Source organism: Drosophila ficusphila, unplaced genomic scaffold (genome assembly GCF_018152265.1).
Source record: "Drosophila ficusphila isolate 14025-0441.05 unplaced genomic scaffold, ASM1815226v1 contig_288, whole genome shotgun sequence".
Classification (NCBI taxonomy): Eukaryota; Metazoa; Arthropoda; class Insecta; order Diptera; family Drosophilidae; genus Drosophila; species Drosophila ficusphila.
This window is the reverse complement of record NW_025064191.1, coordinates 1,089,829-1,116,992: the sequence shown is the minus strand read 5'-3', so window position 1 is coordinate 1,116,992 and position 27,164 is coordinate 1,089,829. Positions and strand designations below refer to the sequence as shown.

At 47.2% G+C, this 27,164-nt stretch overlaps 6 protein-coding genes across 9 annotated transcripts; 3 read left to right on the top strand and 3 right to left on the bottom strand.

Annotated features, from left to right (window-relative positions):
• The first annotated feature begins 121 nt into the window (after positions 1–121).
• LOC108099115 (serine/threonine-protein kinase PRP4 homolog) lies at positions 122–4,411 on the top strand. 2 transcript variants are annotated; one of them, XM_043207852.1, is made up of 9 exons: positions 122–265; positions 343–744; positions 802–1,810; positions 1,874–2,119; positions 2,195–2,427; positions 2,490–2,598; positions 2,655–3,191; positions 3,253–3,477; positions 4,276–4,411. In XM_043207852.1, the coding sequence occupies exons 1-8, from the start codon at positions 246–248 to the stop codon at positions 3,454–3,456; spliced, it is 2,760 nt and encodes a 919-aa protein (XP_043063787.1). In that variant the 5' UTR covers positions 122–245; the 3' UTR covers positions 3,457–3,477; positions 4,276–4,411. The 2 variants fall into 2 exon arrangements, with proteins under 2 accessions (XP_043063787.1, XP_017057934.1); XM_017202445.2 differs by lacking the exon at positions 4,276–4,411 and having other exon boundaries at positions 3,253–3,821.
• A 6-nt stretch (positions 4,412–4,417) lies between these two features.
• Positions 4,418–5,920, bottom strand: LOC108099119 (uncharacterized protein C3orf38 homolog). Its single transcript, XM_017202452.2, has 3 exons — positions 5,802–5,920; positions 5,248–5,418; positions 4,418–5,184 (listed from the first exon to the last, which is right to left on the bottom strand). Exons 2-3 carry the CDS (start codon positions 5,384–5,386, stop codon positions 4,427–4,429), a joined length of 897 nt encoding a protein of 298 aa, XP_017057941.1. The 5' UTR covers positions 5,387–5,418; positions 5,802–5,920; the 3' UTR covers positions 4,418–4,426.
• An 11-nt stretch (positions 5,921–5,931) lies between these two features.
• On the top strand, positions 5,932–9,532 carry LOC108099116 (glycerol kinase 2). The gene is made up of 3 exons (XM_017202446.2): positions 5,932–6,263; positions 8,015–9,145; positions 9,199–9,532. The coding sequence occupies exons 1-3, from the start codon at positions 6,186–6,188 to the stop codon at positions 9,412–9,414; spliced, it is 1,425 nt and encodes a 474-aa protein (XP_017057935.2). The 5' UTR covers positions 5,932–6,185; the 3' UTR covers positions 9,415–9,532.
• On the bottom strand, positions 6,316–7,912 carry LOC108099117 (nitrilase and fragile histidine triad fusion protein NitFhit). The gene has a single exon (XM_017202447.2). It carries the CDS (start codon positions 7,768–7,770, stop codon positions 6,382–6,384), a length of 1,389 nt encoding a protein of 462 aa, XP_017057936.1. The 5' UTR covers positions 7,771–7,912; the 3' UTR covers positions 6,316–6,381.
• Positions 9,477–11,459, bottom strand: LOC108099118 (BTB/POZ domain-containing protein 10). 2 transcript variants are annotated; one of them, XM_017202448.1, is made up of 5 exons: positions 11,334–11,459; positions 10,561–11,253; positions 10,252–10,449; positions 9,870–10,187; positions 9,477–9,813 (listed from the first exon to the last, which is right to left on the bottom strand). In XM_017202448.1, the coding sequence occupies exons 2-5, from the start codon at positions 11,162–11,164 to the stop codon at positions 9,599–9,601; spliced, it is 1,335 nt and encodes a 444-aa protein (XP_017057937.1). In that variant the 5' UTR covers positions 11,165–11,253; positions 11,334–11,459; the 3' UTR covers positions 9,477–9,598. The 2 variants fall into 2 exon arrangements, with proteins under 2 accessions (XP_017057937.1, XP_017057939.1); XM_017202450.1 differs by having other exon boundaries at positions 11,339–11,442.
• Positions 11,460–12,030: 571 nt separating this feature from the next.
• Positions 12,031–24,032, top strand: LOC108099163 (PHD finger protein rhinoceros). Of its 2 annotated transcripts, none has more exons than XM_017202509.2 (8): positions 12,031–12,134; positions 12,731–13,046; positions 13,122–13,704; positions 13,772–13,966; positions 14,024–14,240; positions 14,310–14,481; positions 14,543–15,165; positions 15,251–24,032. In XM_017202509.2, the coding sequence occupies exons 3-8, from the start codon at positions 13,223–13,225 to the stop codon at positions 23,438–23,440; spliced, it is 9,879 nt and encodes a 3,292-aa protein (XP_017057998.1). In that variant the 5' UTR covers positions 12,031–12,134; positions 12,731–13,046; positions 13,122–13,222; the 3' UTR covers positions 23,441–24,032. The 2 variants fall into 2 exon arrangements, with proteins under 2 accessions (XP_017057998.1, XP_017057997.1); XM_017202508.2 differs by having other exon boundaries at positions 14,292–14,481.
• Positions 24,033–27,164: the final 3,132 nt, after the last annotated feature.

Sequence of the window (27,164 nt, the reverse complement as noted above, 5' to 3'; positions counted from 1 at the left end):
TTAAATATATAAATCAATATAATTAAAGGTGTTAACACTTTAATAACGTTTCAAAATCGATTCCGTTTTGGTATGAAGGCACTTATTTGATGTATTTGGTTATTTTCCACGAACGGTCACACAGAAAAGCTAAAGGGAAGAAGAAGAACCAGAAGAAATAGAAAAGTTTTCATCTACAAAAAGTTCAAGATATACCTAAAAAGCGCGCTTTATCTAAGAATTCCCAAACTGTTTATAGCGACAGAATGATGAACGACGATAAAAGGTAGGTAAACTCTATAAAATGTGCAAACCACATGTGTGTGTATTGACTGGAATCGCACTCCCCTCACCATCCAACAGCTACGACTCGAGCAACAACAGCGAGTCGGGGGATCGTCGAGCTAAGCATAAGAAGGCCAAGAAGCACAAAAAACACAAGAAGTCCCTAAGCAAGGGCGAGAAGGACAGACATGTCCATAAGAAGCAAAAGAAGTCAAAAAAGCGCTCCCATCGACCAAGCGAGTCCTCAAACGACTCGGACGCGCCGGGAAACGCCAAAACCAAGCTTGCGAAAAACGTCGGACTTAGCAGCAAGTTCACCGAGATCATGCAGAGAGCCAGCCGCAATGGTGCTGACTTTCGCATCACCAAGCCACTGCTTCCGACTGACCCGAGCAGCCTGGTCGAAGAGATCACTAAGACCATTCAAAATAAGGTGCTGCCCGTCTTGGAAGTGGCCAGTTCGGGTAGCGAAAGCGAAGTGTGAGTATTGCGGAGTAAAGCCAGAATTCGTGACGCCGCTTACTTTTTCTAATTTAGGCCCGCCGATGTAGCTAGTCCGATCATTGCGCCTATAATCGAGGACGAGCTCAACTTGGAGGACCTGATGCGTCAGAAGGCTTTGCTGCAGGCTCGCCTGGGCGCATATATGTCGGACCCAGAGGCCGAGGAGAGAGGCGAGCCCTATCGCCATTCGCAGCATCCACAACCACAAGCAGTTCTGGCCAAATCAGTGTCCAAGGTGGCCACCTCCGCACCGCAGCCCCAGCCGCAGGCGATGGCCGCCAGCAAGCCTGCAGCGCCGCTGGCTACTGCAACCAGTAAACATGCTAATATTAAACAGTGTAGCACTCATAACTCAAATGAACCCGATGTTATATTGTTGGATGATTCTAGCGGAGGCCAGCGAACTCCTTCGCCCACACCCGAGAAGCGAAGGCGCTACACATCCCCGTTTCCAGCAGCCCCGAGAAGTCGAGCTCGCGATGACCCTGGCCACGGACGTCGGGAACGGCGCTCCAAAGAACGAGACCGTACTCCTCCACGACGCCGGGCAGCAGAGCAGCCCATACAGGCCCGGCCTCGCAGTCGCAATCGGAATATGGAGGATCTGCGGCAGGAGATCAATCGCGATAAGCAGAGAGAGAGACGCGACCATAGCCGTGACCGAGACCGACGTGGATCAGAGAGGCCGATGACAACCGATTTTCGACTAGGTCGTGCCCGTGAGCGAGATATTCGGCCCAATCGGAGCCAGCGGTCACACAGCCGCAGTAAGTTTGAGTCTGACAGGCGCCGTGAGCGGGAACGGCAAAAGGACCGGGATCGTGGTAGCTTTGACCGTGGTGGCGGTCGCGGAGGAGCACGCGGCGGCGCAGACAACGGAGACCGGGATCGTTACAAGGGTTCGCTGAGTGAGGGGCAAAAGAAGCATGACAAGGAGAGTAGTGATGAGGAGGTGAACCTCGACATTGATATTAACGATGACGATGATGACGAGGAGCGTATCATTGAGCTGCGCCGGAAGAAGCGCGAAGAGCTTCTCAAAGTAGGTTATAGGTTTTATTTTAATGTTGCGAACGGATAGCAAATATTTTTTGAATGCCAACAGAAACTGGGAAGTGGTCAGGAATCACCAACGCCCCAAAACTCCATCTCGAATGAGTCTCGAAGCTCATCGCCGGTCTCATCCCAACGCGAAAGACCCCCTAGGACGCCGACGCCTACTCTGCCTAGCTCTGATCTGACAAAGGACCAGCAACAGCTGGACAACTCGAGCAGCCAAAAGAACTCTGTGAAGGAAAAACGAAATGAGTGGGATATGTTCGCCGACCAGGACGTGGATTCAAATTTCGATGTGAGTCGCAGGATTGTAAATTTCAGTGCCTCATTCCCATAGCACAGTTAACTATCTTGATTTCAATTTTCGCAGTCACCTAATACAATCGTTCAAAACAAGCATCAACACGAAAATCCCGCCCTCACCGATAACTGGGACGATGCTGAGGGCTACTATCGTGTACGAATTGGTGAGGTATTGGATAATCGCTACCTTGTGAACGGGTACACAGGTCAGGGCGTGTTTAGCAATGTCGTTCGTGGCCGAGACCAAGCTCGGGGACAGGCCAATGTAGCCATCAAGATTATACGCAACAACGAAATAATGTAAGTTTAAATGTTTCATATAACCGAAGAGTACATCTTACACGGTTTTCCAACTTTATTAGGCACAAAACTGGATTGAGGGAGCTGGAAATCCTTAAGAAACTGAACGATGCTGATCCAGAGGATAGATTCCACTGCCTGCGTTTATATCGCCACTTTTTCCACAAACAGGTAATTCATAAATATTTTCAGTAGCTGGCGCGCTATTTACGTTTGATTTACTATAGCATCTTTGCATGGTGTTCGAGCCACTGGCAATGAATTTGCGGGAGGTACTCAAGAAATACGGCAAAAATGTTGGCCTTCACATAAAAGCAGTGCGTAGTTACACACAACAACTATTTTTGGCACTTAAATTGCTGAAAAAAACCGGCATTTTGCACGCAGACATTAAGCCGGATAACATTTTAGTTAATGAAAATAACCTGATACTAAAGCTGTGCGATTTTGGGTCAGCCTCGGCCATCAGCGACAACGAAATAACACCATACTTGGTGTCACGGTTTTACCGCGCGCCAGAAATTATTTTGGGTATACCCTACGATTATGGAATTGACACCTGGTCCGCTGGCTGCACAATCTATGAGCTGTACACAGGAAAAATTCTGTTTAGCGGGAAGAGTAACAACCAGATGCTAAAGTTCTTTATGGACGTGAAGGGCAAGATACCAAACCGAATTGTCAGAAAAGGTCAATTCAAGGAGCAACATTTTGATCAGAGCTGCAACTTCCTTTACCACGAGATAGATAGACTCACCGAAAGGGTAATTTCTTTCAAAAAATGAGAACAGCAAACGCCTGAACTTTAATATGTTTCTTCTGCAGGAAAAGATTGTTGTAATGCCGGTCGTTAAACCTTCGCGCAGCTTGCAGCAGGAACTAATTGCAGAACAAAACCTGCCAGACGATCAGCATCGCAAAGTTACCCAGCTCAAGGATTTGCTTGAAAACATGTTTGCCTTGGACCCGGCCAAGCGGATCTCCCTCAACCAGGCACTTGTTCACCCATTCATTCAGGAGAAAATGTAGAGCCAACGTCGTATATTAAACGTAATTCTATTTTACCTAGCTCGTAAGACAATGGTCATGCCCAACTCGCAAGTTAGTTAGTAGTTTTTGTTCGTTATCACTTAGAAATCACACAATCTATACATTTACACAAGCGATGTAAATATGCTCAGTGGTTTTTTGCTGTACGGCGCGTTTTGAGAATAGAATTATAAAAAAAAAAACAATTAGCAAATTTTGTAAAACTTGTTATTCAATTCGTGTGTGTATGCGTGTATATAAGTATATTAATGCTACCTTTGTATAAAAAAAAAGCATGTGAGTGATTTGCCACACACCATACACATATATAATTTTAAAGTAAATCGTAATAATGTGTGCTACAATTTCAGTTTGTCGCTGATTTCGGGAGTGCGTTCCATGGCCTTGTGGCTGACTCTACTGGTAATACATTATACTTACGACCTTGCAGAGGATACATCTGAAGTTAAACAATCAGTAGGTCTTTTCGGTTACTATTAATGCTCGCCGTAAAACCATTACTTAGAAGTAATGATTTATATAAGAACAGTGCTTCGACAAATATTATTAATTTCCTGTAACAAGGTTAATAGTATTTGTTCTTATCTTAAAAAGTTATGAGTATTTTCTCAAATATGAATCGCTTAAACGTTTGTTTCGCTTAAGTGTTAAAGACTGTCAAAACAAGAAATTGCAAGATTCGGCAGGTCGTAAAAAGCATCAGGCATTTAAGCTTTAAACTGATGAACTACCTGTTAGTTGCGGCTAACCTCTTACACCCACACATCTTTGATTTCTCTATTTTCTTTAAACTTGCAGTTTGGGTTGTCAACACATTTCTCTGATGATGATCTCCTGTCTGATGTAATATGTAAGTAGATTAAGTAATTTTCAGCGAAGTTTTTAGCAGGCCCTCGCATCCCCAGAGCTATGTGTGCAATTTGGTCAAAAAACGGTGAGTTGAATTTTTTTAAATATCGAAGTCTGTGGGCACCGGCAGTTCAAGCGCTGCTTGTAAGGACTCACTCGAGCACAGATTATGAATTCCCGCTGTTTGAATGGAGGGGATGCTTTTTAGTAGCCACCTCACTTTCATGAGCTTCCAATTGTTTCCCGCATAGGGATCCCGCACCAGCCCGAATGCGCACTCGAAGACACCAACGCAACGCTGGCATGTGTGTAGGGTGCCACAGCAGAGCACAATGAAATGTCCATAGGAATCCATCCGGCCCTGAATCCCGGCGTGTGTTAAATTCGGATTGAAGTGAAAGTCGAACTGCTGCTTGGCGCTCATAAGTGCTGACAGAACCTCGGCAGCTGTCGTGCACTCCTGCTCGTTAATCCCATCGCTGGCTATAATAGTGAGATGCAGTACCGCATCGGTCCACAAGTCCACCAGGCTTAGACTGTCTGAATTGAAGCGCTCAAAAAACCACTCTCCGAACTTACGGGCAATCGCGTGAATGGGGTAGTCTTTTTCGCTCTGCTCAGAAATTGAGACTTCGGAGGCGCCAGCCTGGTCTCCGGAAAGGAGTCGTCGTGAATTCTGGTCATGATTCTGTTCCCAGTACTCAATCACTTTTGACATGAGGTCCGCTTTGCTGAAATCTGTTGCTACTTCGGGCTGGCGACAGTGCAAATATGTAAACAGAAGTTCTCTGGTAATAGCACGCTTAGAAAGAAATATATAAATGTCCGGAATATGTGCAGTGAGCACTCGAAGGGCTTCTGCAAAGTAAACACAGACTTTGGGTATTTATTGATTGATTAAATCTGGGACCTAAATTTCACCTTCTGGATCCTCTGTTTTGCACACATTTTTTGTGATGCCTTTGACCATCTGCAGGAGGACCGTTGAGTTCCTCTCATTTACCAGTAAATCCCGAAGTCCCATTACCTGAGTCTCGGAAATCGGCATGGCTGGAAGCATAAAATTTTATCCCTGATGCGATATTTCCTTAACTGTGGATTTTTAAAAAGCAAGTTTTTTTTCTGTTATTTTGATTAATCAGGTGATACCCCCAGTGTACGGCCACACTTAGAGTGTTTCCCGTAAATATCACGGTGAATGGTCGTTTATGCGAAAGATAAGCAAAAATATGTGATTTTCTAGAATCTAGATTATGTAGCTGTTAGTCAAAATGAATTCTGTATCTAAAATTTGAATAATACTAAAATGAATTACTGTTACTGAAAGTGTATGTTTACGGCTTAACCAATTTATAGCGACACGTTTGAGTTTTGTAGATTTTTTTATAAAAGTAAAGATTTTGAATTTTGCCATGCATAAACTGTGTTTCGCTGGTATGCTGTGACACCCATCCGCAATAAATATATTTACTCACCGAACAAGTTTCTGTAAGGCCGCACACGCGATTACCAAAGAGAGGGCCCGCACACCTTATCGCTTATCGCATACTTTTCGTAGAATATGTCTACAAGATTCCAATAACTAATTTTAGTGTCGAACAAACTCGCGAGAAAGTATATTGGCATTTATTGACTGTGAACTCTGGACACCCATACCCAGTAAGAAATGGACTCCCCCTACTTCCGAGGTGGCCTCACCCCCGCTTGCGTTGACTGGTCCATTCGTTGGTGCTATCGACGATGGTACAACCTCCGCCAGGTTCATAATTTTCCGGGCCGGCACCGACGAGATCGTGTGCTTCCACCAGATCGAGGTGGAATCGATCTTTCAGAAGGAAGGGTGGTGCGAGCAGGACCCCATGGTCATCGTAAACACAGTCAACGAGTGTATCGCTGGTGCCTGCAAGAAGCTTGTTACTCTTGGCGGTAAAGTTGAGGTACGTCGTACTGGATAGTTATAAACACCCCTCACCAATCCTTACAAAGATGGGCGATCGATAGGTTTTTTATTGACTTAAGAAATCACATGGAAGAGCAAAGAGGCTAATTTGGCAGCTAGCTTTTGTCCAGCAGAAATTTGCGGTATATTTGTGCCTCTTTGATTCTTTCCTCGATCGTGCGCGCTGGTTTTTCCTCGGCACGTTCGTCAAGTTTCACGTAGATTTGGTCGTTGTGGCCAAAGTCACCGTTGCGACGCGGCATCACATGGAAGTGGACGTGAGGAACGGTTTGCCCAGCCTGTGCGCCGTCCTGCACCGTGACAGTGGCGGAAGTGGTGCAGTAGATCTTCTCCAGCAACCTCTGCACCATGCAGACGGTTGCGAACATGTCGGTCATTTCAGCGCAATTAAGGCCGCACAGGCGCGGCGTTACCCGCTTGGTGGACACCAGAACATGGCCCTCCACTACGCAGCGCAGGTTGGTAAAGGCGAAGCAATGCTCTGACTCGTAGAAAATGGTACGTTTATCCACCAAGTTGTTGGCAAAAAGGCGATCCAGCAAGAACTCCTCGCTACGGATGTTGTAGGCCGTCAAGCTGTAAACGTCGTGGCGCCTGTGCTCAAAGCATGGCATGCTTTGGTATATGGCCTTTAGCGACGAGAGATTCACCACTGCCGTGCCGATAGTCAGCTCCTGATCGCCGCCGCAATCGGCAAGCACCTTTCCCCAGGGATTTACGATGAGGCTGTGGCCCCAGCTCTGCCGCTTTTGGTTGTGCCAGCCTTGCTGGGCCGCCGCGACCACGAAGCACTGAGTCTCTATCGCCCTTGCTCGCAGCAGAATTTCCCAGTGCGCCTTGCCCGTGGCATAGGTGAAGGCAGCCGGGTAGGTGAGGAGCTGGGCCCCAAGTTTTCTGAGAAGCACTGCTGGCTCGGCGAACCGGAGGTCGTAGCATATCTGAAGTCCCACTTGACCGGCAGGTGTGCTGACAGGGCGCTCTAGGCGCCGGCCCGGCGTCACGGTGTCCGACTCCCGCAGTCGAACCTCCTTTGTGGTAGCATCAAACAGATGTAGCTTTCTGTAAACCGCAGCCAGCTCTCCCTTCTCGTTAACCAGCACGTGCGCATTGTAGATCTTGCCTTGCTCATTCCTCTCATGCACTCCGCCTAGGGAGAGCCACATGGCGTTACACCTGGCCAGCTCCCGGTACTGCGCCATCAACTCTCCATCCAACCCCTCGGATAGTTCGAGCGTTTGGGCTCGGTTTTCGCCCACAAAGTCGCAGCACTCGGGTAGGAAAAGCATGCAGGCATTCCTGCTCTTGGCCCTGGCAATCAGTTCCTTTACCTGGCCGAGATTGGCAACCTTGTCACTGGTAGAGCACATCTGCCCTACAGCAATAATCGCACTTTGACCTATTTGCTCTTGGCTGGACATCCTGCGAAGCTTTTGCTGCTGGGTGATCACAATGCTGCGTTGTATAATTCTGACAAGAGTTGACATTAATACAGGCCGTTCTGGTTACGTCGCTCTGTGCAGGTTATCAATTATTTTCAGAATGTTGTTTACGGCCTTTTCCCCGTTCTCCCCTTTCACGTTCCCTTGCTTATCGGCGTTTCTCAGCGAATGGCAACTCAGTGTGTACACAGATTTTTAAAAGAAAAACATATAATATATTGTAACGGTTTTCAGCCACTTAAAATTTTTAACGATTAACGATAGAATTTTAATTTTTAAATTGTTTCAGGAAATTATCACAATTGGAATAACGAATCAACGCGAGTCCACGGTAGTGTGGGATAAAAATACGGGAGAGCCGCTAGTCAATGCTATAATCTGGCTTGACAACCGGACTACAAGTACGGTAGAGCAACTTCTGGAGACGATTCCGAACAACGCTAGGAACATCAACTACTTGCGACCCCTATGCGGACTCCCTCTTTCGCCTTACTTCTCGGGCGTGAAGCTTCGCTGGCTGCGGGACAATGTTCCAGTAGTCAGTCAGGCTATGGAAAAAGGCACGGCCATGTTTGGTACCATCGACACCTGGCTTATGTACAACCTGACTGGCGGCAAGGAAGGAGGTGTCCACAAGACCGATGTAACCAATGCCTCGCGGACAATGCTGATGAACATCGAGACCCTTCAGTGGGATCCCAATTTGCTAAAGTTCTTCGGCCTACCCAGGAGTATTCTGCCGGAGATCTGCTCAAGCGCCGAGCTCTACGGAAACATTGCACATGGAGTGCTTAAGGGCATTAGTATAAGTGCGGCTTTGGGCGACCAGCAGGCGGCTCTTGTGGGGCAACAGTGCCTGGCCAAGGGTCAGGCAAAGGGTACCTATGGCACTGGATGCTTCCTGCTCTACAACACAGGGAATTCAATCGTGCACTCTCAACACGGGCTGCTAACGACCGTGGGCTACCAACTGGGTCGGAAGGCTGCCCCATTCTACGCCCTCGAAGGCAGTGTATCAATTGCGGGCGCGGCCTTCAACTGGCTGCGCGATAACATCAACCTCATCCAAAACTCTGGCCAAATCGAAACAATGGCCAGCACTGTGGATAACTCTCTGGACGTTTACTTTGTGCCAGCATTTAATGGACTCTACGCCCCCTATTGGAACCAAGACGCCCGGGGCGTTATTTGTGGACTAAGCGAGGAGACAACTAGTGAGCACATTGTGCGAGCCACCTTGGAGGCGGTTTGCTTTCAGGTTCGAGATATTCTTGAATCGATGCACAAGGACTGTAAAATTCCTCTGACTAAGCTGATGGTGGACGGGGGCATGACTGTGAACAACCTGTTCTTACAACTGCAGTCCGACCTAGTAGGGATACAAGTGCTCAGGGCCAAGATCGCGGAGACAACAGCGCTGGTTAGTATTTTAATGTGTAGGTTAAGCTCAGTTCTAAAATCGAATTCTTACAGGGAGCTGCCATGGCAGCCTACAAAGCCGTTGAAAGTCGCTACCAAATAGAAGCTCCACTTTCAAAGTCTGGCCATCGAGAAGCCATTAAACCGTCCATCAGTGCCACCGATCGCGATATCCGCTATCAGAAGTGGAAAATGGCCATTGAGCGTTCTTTAAACTGGGAGACTTCGACGCTTCCGCACGGCGAGCGCGAGGCCTTCGATGGAGCGTAGTTGCAGCTGCTTGGGATTTGGTGATGGTTGTTTCATTTGTGAGGCCTGGCCCAAAGGCCCAATCTGTGTTCGACATTTCGATTTATTGCATATATATAAAATGTTGATGAAAAACGTAGAAAGAGTTTTCTGTGCGCGCTGCTGCTTTGGCAGTGTATTTCGTCATTCGGTGCTGTTCTTTGTTTTACATGTTTTCTTCGACAATGCCGGCGGCACCGGCACCCACAGCCTGATCCAATACATTCAGCATTACAACTCCACCAGCCGCCTCATCCACAGCAACCACGGCTGCTGGACCAGCCACGCCAATCGCTGCGGGGGCGGCGGCCACGCCAACGACTAGCTCTGCATTGTTGGGATGCGGATTGACCACTGCGATGGGAAGAATCGGGTTTCCACCTAAAAGGAAGATTGGCTTTATGGAGCTGTCACTCTCCACGTCGAAGCTTACGTACTTGCGTCCAATTCCAGTGGCGGATCGGCATTTGCTTCGGCGAGATTCGTTACAGACTTGGATTTTACGCACTGGAAGTCAACATGACGGCTCTTCGCCTCCTCTTTCTCCCAGGACATGTGAATAAACGGGCGCTGAACATAGCTGTAGATCACCTCGGCCCGACCGCCAGGACGTCTGCGTATCTTCTCCTTGTGAGTGGGGTATCCCTCTATGCCGCAACGAATCTTCTTCAGCCCTCGATCCTTCATTACCTGCTTTGCCACATCGCGATTCTCGATATACTTGAAGAATCGGTGCATGGCAGTGCTGTGAACGGCTGCGTTCAAAAGAGTCCTTTTATATCTGGGATCCCGATTGCAATATTTTCTGTCTCCACTTACTCTGGCAATACTCCTCTCCCATTTGGGGCGGGAACTCCTCGTCCCATTCGACCATATCGTCTTCTAGGAGCACCACCACATGGCATTCACGGTCCCCGCGTTGCGCCGAAGCCACCATAAGGGGCAGGATGAGATCCTCTAAAAAGAGCTCGAACTGCTGACGCGCTCCCTCGTTGCTGAGTTCATGGAGAAGGCCTCCTTTATGTCGAACACAACAGAAAGCATGTTTAAAGAAAAAGAAAACGGAAAGAAGCAGAGGTGGCCAAAACTAAAGTTCGCCCAGGCAGGATCAGCACGCGGTATACTCACTTAAGTTCTGGCAGCGCACGGTAGTGGCGTCGAAGGGGATGAGCAGATAATCACAGGCTTCCTTTAGTTCCGGTACGGAAACTGTAGGCGGGCAGCGAATGACACCGCTTTTGTAGTACTCCAAAATGGCCCGGAACACTAAGTGGGAAATACCGTCGGCCACGTCGTATTCCCCGCGCTCATTGGCATGCGCGAATTGGAAGCCGGAGCCAAACATTGTGCCCAGCATTGTGGTAGGATGCGCTGTGAGTAGGGACTGCTCCACCGTGAAGCGCACGCCGTCCACCAGCATGGATATCCGCTCAGGGGGAGCCTGGAGACGATTTCCCAAGCCGGATCCAGTCGCCTGGCAACTAGGAGATGCTCCGCCCGGGGACTTTCCATCGTGCTTTGGCACTGCTCCGCCAGCTGACATGTTGTGCTGAGGCTGCGTTCGGTTCAGCCGACTGCGCTCCTTTAGGATTCGCCTTCTGCGCTCCTCGGCCGTCTCGCGGCCCTCTTCGCTGCTGTCGCTACTGTACGTGTCCTGCTTCTGGGAGAGGGGGTGTTTGCTGTTGCTGTTACTGTTGCTACTACTACTGTTGGAATTGGGAGTGGTTGACATGTTTGTTGCGTTTGCTGAGTTCTTTACACATATGTATTTCAGTTTCACAACGCTCCGCCCGACTTTTCAGGCGAGACAATGAAGACGATCTGACAAGGACAAAGGAGGGTCAAAATAACGAAGCGATAACCAAGCTTATCAGCGGATCTACGGATCAAATAATACTTACATTACCTTTGTGCGACGAGACTCTTGCTCTTTCTTAAATGTAATTATAAATATACATATTTTTTCTTGTTGGTGCTGGAGATGGACTCCAAATCGGGCTTTCAAAGCGATAGTTTTTCAAAATGAGCTCGGCAGTTTCAGAGTGCCCATTAGTTTTTTAAATATCATTACAAAAACCCATATTAATAATAAAATTATTTTAAAAAGGCGTCATATGATATTATATACATATTTGCTGTATATAACACTACTACAAATTTCTCACTTCCTTAAAAAAGATTTTTTACAACTTTTATAGCAGCTTTTCATGTGAATTAATTGTCTAAGTAATATACATACATACTACTTGCATTAGAAAGAAGACTGCTAGATTATCTAAAATGGTCATTCGGACTTGCTTTAATCAATATTTCATTATAATGTTAATCTTTTGACGTTTTTTCTTTATCAAGTTTAATGAGACTATGGTACGCTCGAGGTATAACATTTTATATAACTTAAAGAAATGGCGAATTACGATTGATGAATTATAATGGTGCTTATTGTTTATATTTAAAGGACACCAGTATTTAAAAAATAAGAACTTTATTAAAAATTTAAAATATTCTTGCAACAGTCCCTGTCATATGCAACCCTGTACACAAGCTATGCGTATCGATACCGTCCACGACTATATGTACTCGATAGTTTAAATTTGCAACCGTTCATCATGGCGATCTGAGAAAAATAATTTTTGCTCAAAAATAAAATAAATATCAAAAGATTTGTAATTGCTGCGAATGCAAATTCGATCTAGCGAAACGTGAGTTTGGTAGTGAGGCTGCGCGAAGTTCAACGGTTACAAGCGGTTTTCCGCCCGTGCAGGTACCAGGCGTGTGTGTCTGCGGCGGCAAAAACCCAAATGTAAAATATATAACAAAATCCCAACTCCCTTAAGACCGTGTCGTGCGAAAGTAGTGACCCAGGTGGGCGTAGTGGGCACGGCAGCGAGAAGGGCGCGTACAGTGGGTGCAGGAGTGTGTGGTTCGCAATAACAAATAATTTGTTATATTAAAAGTGAAAAAAGTGCAAAAAAAAAACTATGATTGCCTCTGTGCAGAAGACGGGCGGAGGGGGATGGCTGGCTGTTGAGTAGAAGCTGATAGATGCAACACTCGCGCCACCTGCTTGCCTCCCGCTCGCACTTACGCGTGGAGTGAGCGCGCCTTAAGCGAGCGTGCTATGTGCGAGCGAGAAGGCGCTAGCAGTGTGTTGCGGCATCCAGCAATTGTTTGGTGATCGGAGCGTTCTTCTATATATTTTGTGTATTTTTGGAATGGTCAAAAATATTAAAACTTATTTGAACGCTCACGGCAATCGAATTAACAACCAACCTTCCCGTCTGTATCCGCCCTTTAGATCAGCATATGACAAACAGTAAGGCAAGCCAGTGGGCCAGCGAAAACCTACAAAAGTGTATACAAACACAACGAACAATAACAAAAGGAAGCAAGCGGGAGGTGGCAGTGGACTAACTTGCCCGGTAGTGGAGTGCGAAGCACACAGGACTGCAAAGTGGCGTCGCTACTGGATATCCGGGCTGGGGCAGCAGCGGCGTCCATGTCCACGGGACACCAAGGGCGGACCACCAAGAACTACGACCGCACCACAGGCAGGAGAGCGCAGCAGCAGCAGCAGCCGGTGTGGTGTCGCCAACTGTGGCCTTAAGCATGTAGTAAGTAGCCATCAGATGCCATCTGAACTGATAACTGTATACTGTATAACCACTCCTACAACAATCTTTAACTAGGTCTTGCAGTACATAACCCGTTCTCTAAAAAGCACAAGACATAAGGGAAAGGTAGCAATCAAAGCGAAAACACACACAAATCCAATCAACACCAATGAAAAATGTCACAAAGAGGTAAGCGCGGTAATCAGCATCACCACCAGTCGCACCATCCGCCGCCGCAGCAGCAGCTGCGCAAGGATGTTGAGCCGCAGCCGCCGCCCACCAAACGGCGCAAAGGCAGGCCGCCCAACGGGGCTAACACGGCAGTAATAGCTGCTGCCTCGGCGGTCGAGGTCATTGAAGGGGGACCTGGAGCTGGCGCAACAGCTGTCGGATTAGAGCGTCTTGCAGTTCTAAGCAACAGCAAGCATGACCAAAAGGGGGGTCCAGAGCCCGATGCCGGAGGAGGCGAGGGTAGAGCTACGGCGGGTGCCGGCAGCACTAGCAAACCCAAGTCAACGAAGCTGGCCAAGTCGGCGAGCAAGTGCAAGTCGCAGGGGGCGAGTTCGAGCAGCTCCTGGCAAGCACGATCTGTGGCGGACATTAAGATGTCGAGCATCTACAATCGTAGCTCAACGGAAGCCCCGGCTGAACTTTACCGGTAAGTTTTGGTTTAGCGGTCCAATCCTCACGATTTAACTATACTTATAATTATAATTCCATTGCAGCAAGGATCTCATTAGCGCAATGAAATTGCCAGACTCTGAGCCGCTGGCAAACTACGAGTATTTAATAGTAACGGATCAATGGAAGCAGGAATGGGAGAAGGGCGTGCAAGTGCCCGTCAATCCCGACTCCCTTCCCGAGCCGTGTGTCTACGTTCTGCCTGAGCCTGTTGTGCCGCCTGCACACGACTTTAAGCTGTGAGTTCAAGTCTGCCACCATAGAACTGAACTCTACATGACGTTTATCTTTTACAGCCCGAAAAATCGCTATCTACGCATTACCAAAGACGAGCACTACTCGCCGGAGCTGCATTACCTGACAAATGTCGTTGCCTTGGCGGAGAACACATGTGCCTATGACATAGATCCCATTGACGACGCCTGGCTGCGACTTTACAACGGCGATCGTGCCCAGTGTGGTGCTTTTCCCATCAACGAGACGCAGTTTGAGCGCGTCATTGAGGAACTAGAGGTGAGGTTACTGATATCCTTTAATATACCATCGTAATGACTTGTATTTAAGGTTCGTTGCTGGGAACAGATTCAAGTCATACTTAAACAGGAAGAAGGCTTGGGTATCGAATTCGATGAGAATGTCATCTGCGATGTTTGCCGGTCGCCCGACTCCGAGGAGGCCAACGAAATGGTATTCTGTGATAATTGCAATATCTGTGTGCACCAGGCTTGTTACGGCATTACAGCAATTCCATCAGGTAAGTTATGCTCGGTGTCAAAGAAAATTTGTAAATTCACTTACATCCATTTTTGTTTCAGGCCAATGGCTATGTCGCACTTGCTCAATGGGCATCAAACCAGACTGTGTGCTGTGCCCAAACAAGGGCGGCGCCATGAAGTCCAATAAATCTGGTAAGCACTGGGCCCATGTTTCCTGCGCCCTGTGGATACCTGAGGTCAGCATTGGTTGTGTGGACCGCATGGAGCCCATCACAAAAATCTCAAGCATTCCCCAGTCACGCTGGTCTCTGATCTGTGTGCTCTGCCGCAAGCGAGTTGGCAGCTGCATCCAGTGCTCAGTAAAACCCTGCAAAACGGCCTACCATGTAACCTGCGCGTTCCAGCACGGTCTGGAAATGCGTGCAATCATCGAGGAAGGTAATGCTGAGGACGGTGTGAAACTGCGCTCCTATTGCCAGAAGCACAGCATGAGCAAGGGTAAGAAGGAGAATGCTGGTGGTCATGGTCATGGCGGAGGCAGTGCCTCAGTCGCGAGCGCCATGCACAAAGCAAACAGATACGGCAATGGCGCAGGCGGAGCTGTAGACGACGGCAGCAACGCGCAAGGGACGTCTGGAGAAGATCCGCGCAGACGAAAAAATCACCGAAAAACCGAACTTACCTCTGAGGAGCGAAACCAAGCTAGGGCTCAGCGACTTCAGGTTAGTGAACCCATGTTGCCCTTTAAGTTTATTATGATGGACCGTTTGCCTAAAGTTGATGCTAATTGTTACCTTTAACTTTCAGGAAGTGGAGGCCGAGTTTGACAAGCACGTTAACGTTAATGACATTAGCTGCCATCTCTTTGATGTCGATGACGATGCTATTGTTGCCATATACAACTACTGGAAGCTCAAGCGAAAGTCACGACACAACCGCGAACTAATCCCGCCCAAGTCTGAGGACGTTGAGATGATAGCAAGGAAGCAAGAGCAGCAGGATATGGAGAATCATAAACTGGTGGTTCATTTGCGTCAGGATCTGGAGAGAGTTCGTAATCTCTGCTATATGGTTAGCCGAAGAGAGAAGCTTTCGCGTTCCCTCTTCAAGCTACGTGAGCAGGTCTTTTACAAGCAGCTTGGTGTGCTAGACGAAATGCGATTAGAAAAGCAGCTGCCGCATCAGGAGGAAAAGCAGCGGCCTGAAATGGACCTGGACGCCGTCATCTACGCCAATGACGGTCCCACGTTGTATGACCGCTTTTACAGTTCCGCTGGAGGACAAACTGTGCCGGCGCAGTACCAGGATCTAAATTACATCCTCGAACAGCTGATGGGCAAGCTGCACAGTGGTAAGCAGGGGCGTGGCCGTGCTTCTCAATCTCCCAACAAACGAAAGCAGCCTGCCAAAGCGTCACCAAGCAAGAAACTCAACAATGGCGCCCTTAGCTTCCGCACTGCATCGCCTGAAAAGCCTGCGCCAGGAAGTAAAGTGGGAGCGACTGTCGCTAAGGTGCGGGGATCCCCTCCTGGAAAGACTCCTGCAGGGAGGCGTGCCTCAAAGAGCAGCGCGGCGGCGGCGACGTCGACCCACAACAGAAATCAATCGCACTCAAATATCCGAATTAGCGCGTCCTCCCATTCGTCAAGCGGCAGTTCATCATCGGGTAATTCCAGCTCGGCGAATGGCAGCAGCAGTTCCGAAAGTTCCTCCGGAAGTGAATCGGGAAGTGAGAGTAGAAGCTCTAGCGCAGCCAGCGGAGTCTCCAAGCGAAAGTCTGCCTCAGGAAGCCCACTCAAAAAGCAAAGTTACGCGCGCTCCGTTGAGCAGCGACAAAAACAGCGCCAGCGGCGCCAAAGTGAAGCTGCTACGGGTGCGACTGCGGCGTCTCCGGATTCCAGATCCGGGAGCAGCTCTAGCGATGACGAAGACGAACGTAGTAGGGGCTGTCAAGATCGTGACCGCGGAGCGAGACGTGGTCCAGTCCTCAGTAAACCAGTACCTAATAAAAGCCAGACAACTAAGTCAAAACCTAACACGGAAACCGGCACTGGACAAGGGGCTGGTGCATCAGCGAGAAGAAAGCTGTCCACGGCAACACGAGGTCTTGCCCAAATGCACAAGGATGCCGAGGAGAGCTTGTCGAGCGACGAAAGTGAAGAGTTGTTGCCTTTAAGACGCGAACCGCAGCGTGAAAACACAAGGACTTCTGGATTGGTCTCGACTGGCTTGGCCACCAACCGAAAGATGGGTCAGCACATCTATTCCGACTCTGAAAGCAGTTCCTCTGCCCAAGAAAAAGATGCAGAGGAGCAGGCAACTGTGGAAAGCAACGTAAGTGACTCACAGAATCAGCAGACAATAAGGACGAAGGCAGCTTTGAAACAGTTTGTGCCAGGACACACCACCACAAGTGCCCCTACTCCTCAAGCGGCATCCTCGGGTAACAAAGTGAAGTCCGTGAGGGAAGAAAAGGATTTAAAGGATGGAGGGACCAGTACCAGTAACAGCACAAAATATAAAACGAATTCAAATGCCAAGCTGCCATATCCAGCTGATCTCCTGGTGGTGCCACAGCGTCAAGCAGCCAAGAAAGCATCGGAGAACATGCGGTCCACGAATCTCGCCACGACGCTGCAGCCAGATGTCTCTGAGAGAGTTAGAGAGCCGGAAACAAACTCAAATCCAACGAGCGCTAAGAGCAAGCATAAGGACTCGAGTTCTCGGGCAGGGCTAGAGACCAATAAATCTAGTTTAGAAAAAGTTCGACCAAAAGAGCAGCCCCAGAAGGCGGGTGGAAAGGCGTCCGAAAACGCTCCCGTGGAAAGAGGGAAGCGAGGGAGGCCACCAAAAGTGCCAAGGGATACCCGCCATCCCTCCACATCCGAAAAAGAAAAGCCTGCGGCTCCAACGCCTTCCACAACTAAACCTCCATCGGTCCCCATTACTGCAGCCTCAACTAAATCAAACTTTGCCGTATCCCTGGTTCCCCAACGGCAAGCGGCTAAAAAGGCGGCGGAGCAGTTGAAAAGTAGCAAACCCGTGCAGGAATCTTTCTCTATTGGAAATGACACCTCGCAAAAAGAAGCAGGAACGCCGGCAGCCGGACCTGGAACAGGAGCAGGTGTATCAGTGATCACCATCCCAATAAAGCCGACCAGACGAACTTCGCTTAAGGAAGCACAAATAACTCCAAAGGAAAGCTTAAGTAGTAGAAGAAGGTCTAAAGAAGATGCGTCCGTGTCGCCCAACAAGACAACCCCTGCAATCAAGCATCACGTAGCGGCCCCCAATCTTTCAAGTTCTAGCTCCGGCGACAGCGACAGCTCGAGTTCTTCCAGCAGCTCGGATAGCAGTTCCAGCAGCGGCGGCAGCGATAGCGACAGCGAGTCTCAGGCCAGCGATTTGGAAAAGCCAGCGAACAGAGAGCCCGTCCAAGCCACTGCTTCAGTCCCATCAGTGTCCTCCATTGTGCCAAAGCGTTCACCTCGCAAGTCTATCGACAAGCCTTCAGCTTCAGCCGTCACTATTGGAACAGCCCCACCTCAGCCTCCAGCTACCCGGTCCCGCCAGAACTCTACAACAAAATCGCCAAAAAGAGCAATTCAGAAACCTGGGGTGAGCGCGCAGGAAACTGTTCCAAATGCTTCCAAAATACAGTTGCAGCGTCGCCAGGGATCTTTGGATGAGAGTGCAAAGCAGGTCCAGTCGGAGCAAGCTACAAAGAGAGCGACACGTGGTTCCAAATCGCGCCCTCCTTCGCCCGCAATAAAATCTTCACCAGAGAAAACAACACCCCGGCGTAAGTCTCGAGCGGATGATTCTCCCAAGAAAATAGCAAACTTGGAGCACGAGATTAACCAAAGGAAGGCTGCAAGCGGAAAGGCAACCAGTTCACTTGACAAGCTTCTAAATAAAAAGCAGCAGCAGATGAACTACTCTGTCCCAGCTACGCCACCTCAAATGTCACCGACTCCTCCTGCTTCTAGCACACCTATTGTGAAAAGTCAACATGAACTCACAGAAGTCCCAGTCTCCCGAACCAACCAGGACACGGATGTGCAGCCAGAGCTCGAGCCAGAGCCAGATAACGCAGCAGAGGCTGGCGAGCTGCCAATGGATATTGATGAAGAGCTGACAACCGCACCAACGCGAACTCAACTCTCTGCAAACGCGAGTAAGCTGGCGGACATTATCGATGATGAGCGTCCCCCAGCTGCTCCGCTTCCTGCCTCGCCCACTCCCACTCCTACCTCTAATGACGAGTTGTCCGATGCCGGAAGTGAGCTCAGCGATAGGCGGCGCATGCGCTGGCGGTCCAGGCGCAGAAGAAGGAGGCGTAGCGACGAGCCTGACGAAGAGCACACCCATCACACACAACACCTACTTAACGAAATGGAAATGGCCCGGGAATTGGAGGAGGAACGTAAAAATGAGCTGCTTGCTAATGCAAGTAAGTACTCGGCTTCTACGTCCTCCCCAGCTGTCACGGTTATTCCTCCCGATCCACCGGAAATTATAGAGTTAGACTCGAACTCTGCGAATTCTGGGGCAGATCAGCAGCAGGTTCAGTCGCAGGAGCCATCCTTGCCGCCACCGCTTGTGGTGCAGTCCAGTGCGGCTGGGGTGGTGCCATCCGCTATTCAACTTCTGCCTTCACACCAGCCTCTCATCGAGCAATTGCCAGTAGAGCACTTGCCACCAGTGTTGACAGAGCCCATCGTTGACACAATACTAGAGATGGAGGACAGCAAATTCGCCAACAACTTTGCGTCGAGCTTAGCCAGCGTGTTAAATCCCCCCAATCCAGGACAGATGGGCCTTCTTGGATCAACCATTGATAGTAGTAAGCAAATCAGTGAAGAGGATAATATCCAAGCAACCCGAAACCTATTGGAGAAACTACGCAAAACTAAGCGCAAGCCACAGGATGATTGTTGTGCCAAGGAGGCAGTCGATATATTGCCTCCAACTCCAGCCATTCCATCAGTGTTTCCTTTCCACAATGCTGCGGATCCAGAGGATATTATCCACGTCCAAAAAGAACAACAACAGCAGCAGCAACAGCAGCAGCAACAGCAGCAGCAACAACAGCAGCAACAGCAGCAACCACAGAGTTGTATTTATGGCAATTCATCAGGACCCAACTCTGTGGCCTCATTGACCATTAAGGACTCGCCCATGACTGCTAACAGTGGAAGCTATGCGAACAGTCTTACTAGCACTCCAAACGCCACACCCACCAACGCAACAATGAGCAATCTTGGTCCCAGCAGTGTCTTCCAAGTCAACTTTCCGAATTCCCAGCAAGCCCCAACTTTGAGTTTGTTTTTGGAAAAGTCTCCCCACCAAAAAGGAGCTTGTTCGTTAGCCAGCAATGGCGGAGCTGGTGCTGGGCCACCCGGAGCCACTCCCGACTTTGTGGATTTGGCAGCGGCAGCTGTCAAAAACACTCTCGGGAGCTTCCGCGGCGCAGTGGTGGTTCCGAGACAATCCGGAACGGGAGGTACCAACAAGATCAGCGACTACGATGAAAACACTCGGATGCAGTCACCGTTTGGAAGGATTCCGTGGAATGAAAATGACCTAATCGCGGAGAGACGGAGTAGCTCGCCCAGTTCAGTGTCGGAGTCCAATGATCCACCGCCACCAGCGGCCGCAGTGGCGGCAGCAGCATCGGCAGCCCGCTCTCTCGCCCAGATTGAAAGCTGTAAAAACTTCTTTAACAGCTATTCCACTGGAAATGGGACGCCTAGCGATGCAAACGCCACGACGCCGTTTAACCATGCTCCAATGGTGAACGGTATTGATGCCATACCAATATTCAACAATACTGCGCCGCCGCAGCATCAACAATCAACGCCAACTCAACAGCAGCAGCAAAGAACTCCCAACAGCCAGTACAATGGAGGTATCTATCCGCAAATGGCAGCTATGATGCATCCACAGACGACGCCGACGGAAACGTCTCCAAATTTGTACGGAAATGGCTCTGTTGGTGGTGTCGGTGTTGGTGTTGGTGTCGGTGTCGGTGTCGGTGTCGGTGTCGGTCCTGTGCATCCAACGTCACTGCCTGCGTCGGTTCAGGCCAACCAGTACTCGGGGACACCTTATTCCACAGCCAGCTTGGGAATGCTGCCAGTACAACCACCTGCACTTTCTCCTGTTCCCGTTCAGACGACGGCAACGCCAAATCACCAGTTTGCCCTGACTTCGCCAGTGGATGGAAAGATTCAGGCCTATTCGGGTCAGATGCTTAGTAGCTGTGCTGAAACCGCCGTGGCCTCAATGATGCCACCCACGCCTCCGGTGGCAGTCGCGACCAAGGATTCGCCGAACAAAAGGATAAGCAGCGTAACCGGTGGCAGTTCATCTAAGAAACAATCACACAAATCTCCCCAGCTGCTCCAACGAAAATCGCCCGGCAAGTCCCCTAGGCAGCCCTTGCATCCACCAACTCCTCCAGCACCAGTTCCGCTAGTGGCCTTGCCTCCTACCAAATACGACCCGCAAACGCACACCTTGCAGGGCAAGCCGCGTCAGCGTGCTCCGCGAGGTAGCGGCGGGTCTGGGGCGCACGGCAGGGGCAGAGGGCGTGGAAGGGGTCGGGGACGTGGGGCCGGAGCTACGACTGGCATGACCATGGTTCTGCCGCCGCCGATGGCAGACTACGGAAGCAACACTCATATAGTTAACAATTTAGTCGGAACGCCTTTTGAGTTCAACAACGAGTTCGACGACATGGCAGGACCAGGCGTTGAAAATCTGCAATCGCTCAGAGACCGGCGAAGAAGCTTTGAGCTGCGAGCGCCACGAGGTCAGAGCAAGCCCGCAACTACTCCAAATAACGCGACAGCCACAAATCCCCTCCTGCATCCAGTACTGCCGGGGCCTGTTGACATGAGGACATACAACCTTGGATTTGAAGCACCCCATAGTACGGCGTCCCAAGAGGCCTACCAGAACAATCTGCTGGGGGCCTTTGACTCGGGGACGGCAGATCAAACACTCAGTGAGTTTAACGAAGAGGACGAACGTCAGTTTCAGTCGGCCCTGAGAGCAACCGGCACAGGAACCTCTCCCAGCAAGCAGCCCCCAGCACAAACGACGCCTGTTGCAGCCCCTGCTACCCCCGTGCTGCCACCTGCCGCGAGCCTTCTTCTTCACTCCACAGAAGCTAACCAAATGGCGCCCAGTGCTATTGTCACAGGTGCTGCAACTCACTTGGTAGAAGGCTCGCTGGTAGAGGCTTCTATGGAGGCAACTTCTGAGGAGGTCTCGATCGACTCGGACAGCACTATACTGCACACGAAGACCTCAATATCCGACGCCCGAAGTCAGCTGAAACTCAAGATCAAAAGCCCGTTAACCTTTCCGGAGCATTATAACTCAATGACGAACAGCAGTAGTAAGACTTTGTCCAGTACCTTGGTACAGTCCTCCAACGCTGTGTCTGCCGTGTCCACCTCAACGGTGGTGAGCGCGTCATCCGCTGTAAGCGGCAACTCGCGTCGCATGCGTAAGAAAGAACTACTCAGTCTCTATGTGGTGCAAAAGGACAACCACAATGACGACAGTTCATGTGGCCTACCAGCCGCTTCCGACAACCTTCCTCTGGAAAACATACTGCGAAAGTCGGAGGAGGAGGATGAACTCTCTGGAGCCAATGGGTCGAAAAGGTTCAAAAAGAACTCGAGTAGCAGGGAACTGCGTGCTCTTGATGCAAACATGTCCCTGGTAGAGGAACAGATGCTCTCTGGAGCTTCGGGCACGGCAGCGGGAATATCATCTGGCGACGGCAGACGGCGCAGCGCTTGCAGCTCTGGCAGCAACAACGACAATAACGGCAAGACGGGAGCTGCAAGCAGTGCAGGTAAGCGCCGAGGGAGAAGCAAGACTCTTGAAAGCAGCGAGGATGACCACCAGGCCCCTAAGCTGAAGATCAAAATCAGGGGATTGTCTGCAAACGAGACAACCTCAAGTGCCTCCAATGCTGGCGAGGGGCAGAGCTACAGCTATGAGATGACCCGAAGGGCTTGTCCTCCCAAAAAGCGTTTGACAAGCAACTACAGCACTCTCACGCTGGAGGAAATCAAGAGGGACTCCATGAACTACCGCAAAAAAGTTATGCAGGACTTTGACAAGGGGGAAGACAACAATAAGAGGGAGGGACTAGTTCAAGCCGGAGAGTCTCTCATAATGCCCCAGCCTCCAAGCAAGCGGCCCAAATCCTCTAAGCCCAAGAAGGATAAAAAGGAGAAAAAAAGGCAAAAACACCAACAGCTTATTCTGAGCAGCAGTACAGCTACCATGACTACTACCCTAATTGAGAACACGGCAAGCGCATCTCCAGGGGATAAGCCCAAGCTTATCCTGCGTTTTGGCAAACGAAAGGCGGAGACTACGACAAAGATGGCTTGCTTTGAGCAGCCTCCTGCGGTGGAGGCACCAGCACCGCTGCGTTTCAAAATAGCTAGAAACTCTACTGGAGGTGGCTATATAATAGGCACAAAGGCCGATAAGCAGGAAGAGCCTTCGCCGGAGAATACGTCTCCGGTTACAGAGCTACCGCTGGTAGCGCCGCTCGGAGAGACTTCTCCTCAGGCTCTGCTGCTCAATAGTTTTACGCCGCACTCCCAGAACGCTAACGCGTCGCCAGCCCTGCTTGGCAAGGACACAGGCACCCCATCGCCGCCCTGCCTGGTGATAGACTCTAGCAAGAGTGCCGATGTGCACGACTCCACATCCCTACCCGAAAGCGGTGTCGCTGCCATGGGCGTGACGGCCTCCCTCGTGGGCGCCACCACACCTCTGTGCGTCAACGTCGGAAGTTACGACAACAGCAACAATTCACTGCCCTCTGCCAGTGGCACTGGATCGGCTTCCAGCAACTCTTGCAACAGCAACTCGAACAACAACAACAACGGTAGTGGAGGAGGACGTGCCAGCGGGGGAGGCAGTTTACTTCCATTGAAAAAAGACTGTGAGGTTAGATGATAATCGTAGATCGCGAGTGTGCCGCTTATACGCGTTCCTGTCACTTCGTTCATTTTAGCTTTTGGATTTTACCTCCCTTTGTGATTAATTCCTTTTCTCTTCTTTTCTCGCCCATTTTCAAATGTTAGTTTCTTTTGTAAATGATCGAACATATATCCCAAACGAACTTTTTATTGTACAGTTAGTTTGTAAATCCCTTTTCCTTTTTTTTTTGTGTCTAACTGGTTTGTTGTAATCGCATATGCGTAAACAAGATATTATCTCTTTACCTATAATATATAATTGATTAATATGCATATAGCATATTCTGCGAGATACAAAACAAAAATTGTACATTTTTAGGGATGCAGATTATATGACTAAGATTTTGTAAATTACTGTATTAAAGTTATAAAAGATACAAGAACGCAGACATAGTCGTCTAGCTTAAAAAATCCAAAAATGCTCTCGGTTTAGGTTTATAAATGCCTCCATTCACCCATAAATCCTTCCACACCTCCTACTCAGTAAAAATGATTGATAAACGAAGCATATATATTCTAAACTTATTTATTAATAATTATTTAATAAAATGCGTAAAATAATCGTAAAATATTAGCAAAAACTGTTAAAAGCGTGCAAAAAGTAACAACAATTTCAACAATTGTAGCTATAGTCATTAATTGTAGTTCTTAGCGAAAATGAAAGTCGGTTGTCTCTAACCGCAATCTAAGTGCATATAAAGTTCCCTCTTCCCAAACCCCTGTGTCTAGAGAGATAAATAAGAAATTAACTACATTTACCCTTACCATATTATCGAAAGGGAAATGTTTGTAATTTAGCATGTAAGAGTGCAATGTATCGAAACTTCAGATGAAATAGATTTTTTGATTTTAAAAGAGTGTTAAAGAAAGAGTAACAGGGAAAGGTTTTCTACAAGCAAGGTGCAAGCAAGTGCATCCAGCATGGAGCCAAGTCACGACCACAAACACGCCAAGAAATGAAATCTAAACGAATCTAAGCACCGGATCGCGAGTACCTAAATCCCGGAGCCATTTGCTTGGCGTGGTTGCATTCCAGATTCCAATTGCGGAACGATATACAGAGCCCAGGTCCACTTAGGTTTGCGAAGGGTTGTTTGTCGGCAAAAGTTCAACAAATTACATTTTTTTATAATTTGATCTTTTCTAACAGAAAGACAAAATTATTAAAATCAGAATAAAGAAACCAATGCAACAAATATTAATTCCAAAATACAAAACCCGCAGAACGGCAAATAAAGAGCATAATATAATCAATGTGTAAAGAAACAAGTAAAAAGAAAATTTAAAGTTAACGATATTTCAGTACTTGTAAATAATTTTTCGCGACAAATGTTTTAAATTAATACCATTATGTTTAATCTAATTATTAATTAATGTTTATGATTATTAATTAACTCTAGTTTTTAGCAAAAATTTAATAAAAGCAAAAAAGCCTTATTTAAAAAAACACTTTTTTAAAACTGCACAATATTTTATTTCACCTATTAGTCAGTACCTTGTTATTGAAATCTATGCACGCGTTGCCATAGTCTATTGTCAATTAATGCAAACTATACACTTGCAGAACGGAATCTTTGTTTGATCGTCACCAAGGCATCCTGTCACAACGCAGGATAAAGTTGCGCAAAACATAAGCAAAAAAAACTATATCAATACACTTGAGGGCAAAAGATATGCCCTTGGATTATTATTTTTATTCATTACAGCTCGCAGACCAACTAACAATGAGAAACAATGTAAATAAGTCAACTTGGAAAATAAAAGATTTATTATTAGATGTAAGAAAACTAAAGAAAATTAGGATCATGGATACGAATGAGGGTACAGGGCCGATAAGCTCCTTGACAACCTCCGATTACATACCAATTAAAAAACTTCTTAAAAGCAAGGCAAAAAGAAAGATTAACAATATTTTCTAATATTGACTAGGGTGTTGCAGGGTGAAATAGTGAATTGTATGTTGAAGCTTCGCATGGTAAGGTAACTCAGACATGACATGAGGTATGGGGGTCTTCAAAAATATTTAGCAAATTAAATCCACGTAATTTGTAAAATATTTAAAGTACTATTTTTTGTATTTTTAAGAGCATAAGTTTAATAATTAGTGGGCCCATTAATATGCTGTAAAAATCGTGTAAAAATCAATCAAACAACTTAGAGAAGCTAAGTTGTAACATTAATACGAAAATATAGCAGAAATTATACATACACATAATTGATTAATTTATTATTTATTTTTCAATGGTAATTTGTCTGTTATTGGGGCAAGAAACAACTTACAGCCAGACAAAGTTTTGGAAACCAGAGAAGCCCAACAATCTATTCGATTGAATGCAATTTAATTGCAATCTTCGCATTTCCAATTTTCGACAATTTTAGGTGTGAATGCCATCGGATTCAAAATTTAATTACGAGTTCATCGATATATGCCATTCCACATTTGGGAGAGTACTTTCAGTCAGAAGTTTGCAATGCAGTGAAGGAGACACCTCAGACTACTATCGAATTTGATTAAATTTGGTCAAAATTGGATAAGTATAGTATAGCTGCCATAGGAAAGATCGAAATATATATATATATACATATATGGCAAAAAAAAAGATAACATCGTTGTTTTTTTATTCCACGAACATTCTTACAACTATTCTAACTATATATATTAAAATAATTTGCCCAACAGATCTTTAACTGTGGCTCTTGAAAAAAAGCTAACCTACCTTTGGTCGTTTGTTTCATCTTAAAATAAATAACTTAATTATTTACTGCCTAATTCATATACTTACTGCGAAAAAACCTTGGTGCACTGCAATCTTTCGTCTTCTTGAAGTAAGATAATCACTGCAACCACTTTATCCGCAACATTTACACTTTACCCTGAAATTAAATAAAAAAAAAATAAATATTAATTTGTTACAAATAACAATAGTTAGAATAAATTTGCCACTAAAAAGGTATTTACCTCTTTGGGTTATTGATTCAATGCATCTTAAAGTTCACTCCAAGTAGAAAGGTATGGTCATCACCTGTAATGAAAAGAAGGATTTCAAAATATTAGTTTTGTTATTTTATAGAAATTAATAATTTAAAAAATACATACCCCAATGGGCTGATGCCCTGCATCCTGGAGTGGAGTTCAATAAGATAATCACTGCAACCACTTTATCCGCAACATTAACACTTTCCCTGAAATTAAATAAAAAACAAAAAAAAATAATAAATAATTTTTTCAAATAATATTAGTTAGAATTAATTTGTTATTAAAAAAGGTATTTACCTCTTTGGGTTATTGAATCAATGCATCTTGAAGTTCACTCCAAGTAGAAAGGTATAGTCATCACCTGTAACGAAAAGAAAAATTCCAAAATATTAGTTTTATTGTTTTATAGAAATAAATAATTTAAAAAATACATACCCCAATGGGCTGATGCACTGCATCCTGGGGTGGAGTTCAATAAGATAATCACTGCAGCCACTTTATCCGCAACATTTACACTTTACCCTGAAATTAAATAAAAAACAAAAAAATAATAAATAATTTGTTACAAATAATATTAGTTAGAATTAATTTGTAAGTAAAAAAGGTATTTACCTCTTTGGGTTATTGATTCAATGCATCTTGAAGCCCACTCCAAGTAGAAAGGTATAATCATCACCTGTAACGAAAAGAAAAATTCCAAAATATTAGTTTAATTATTTTATAG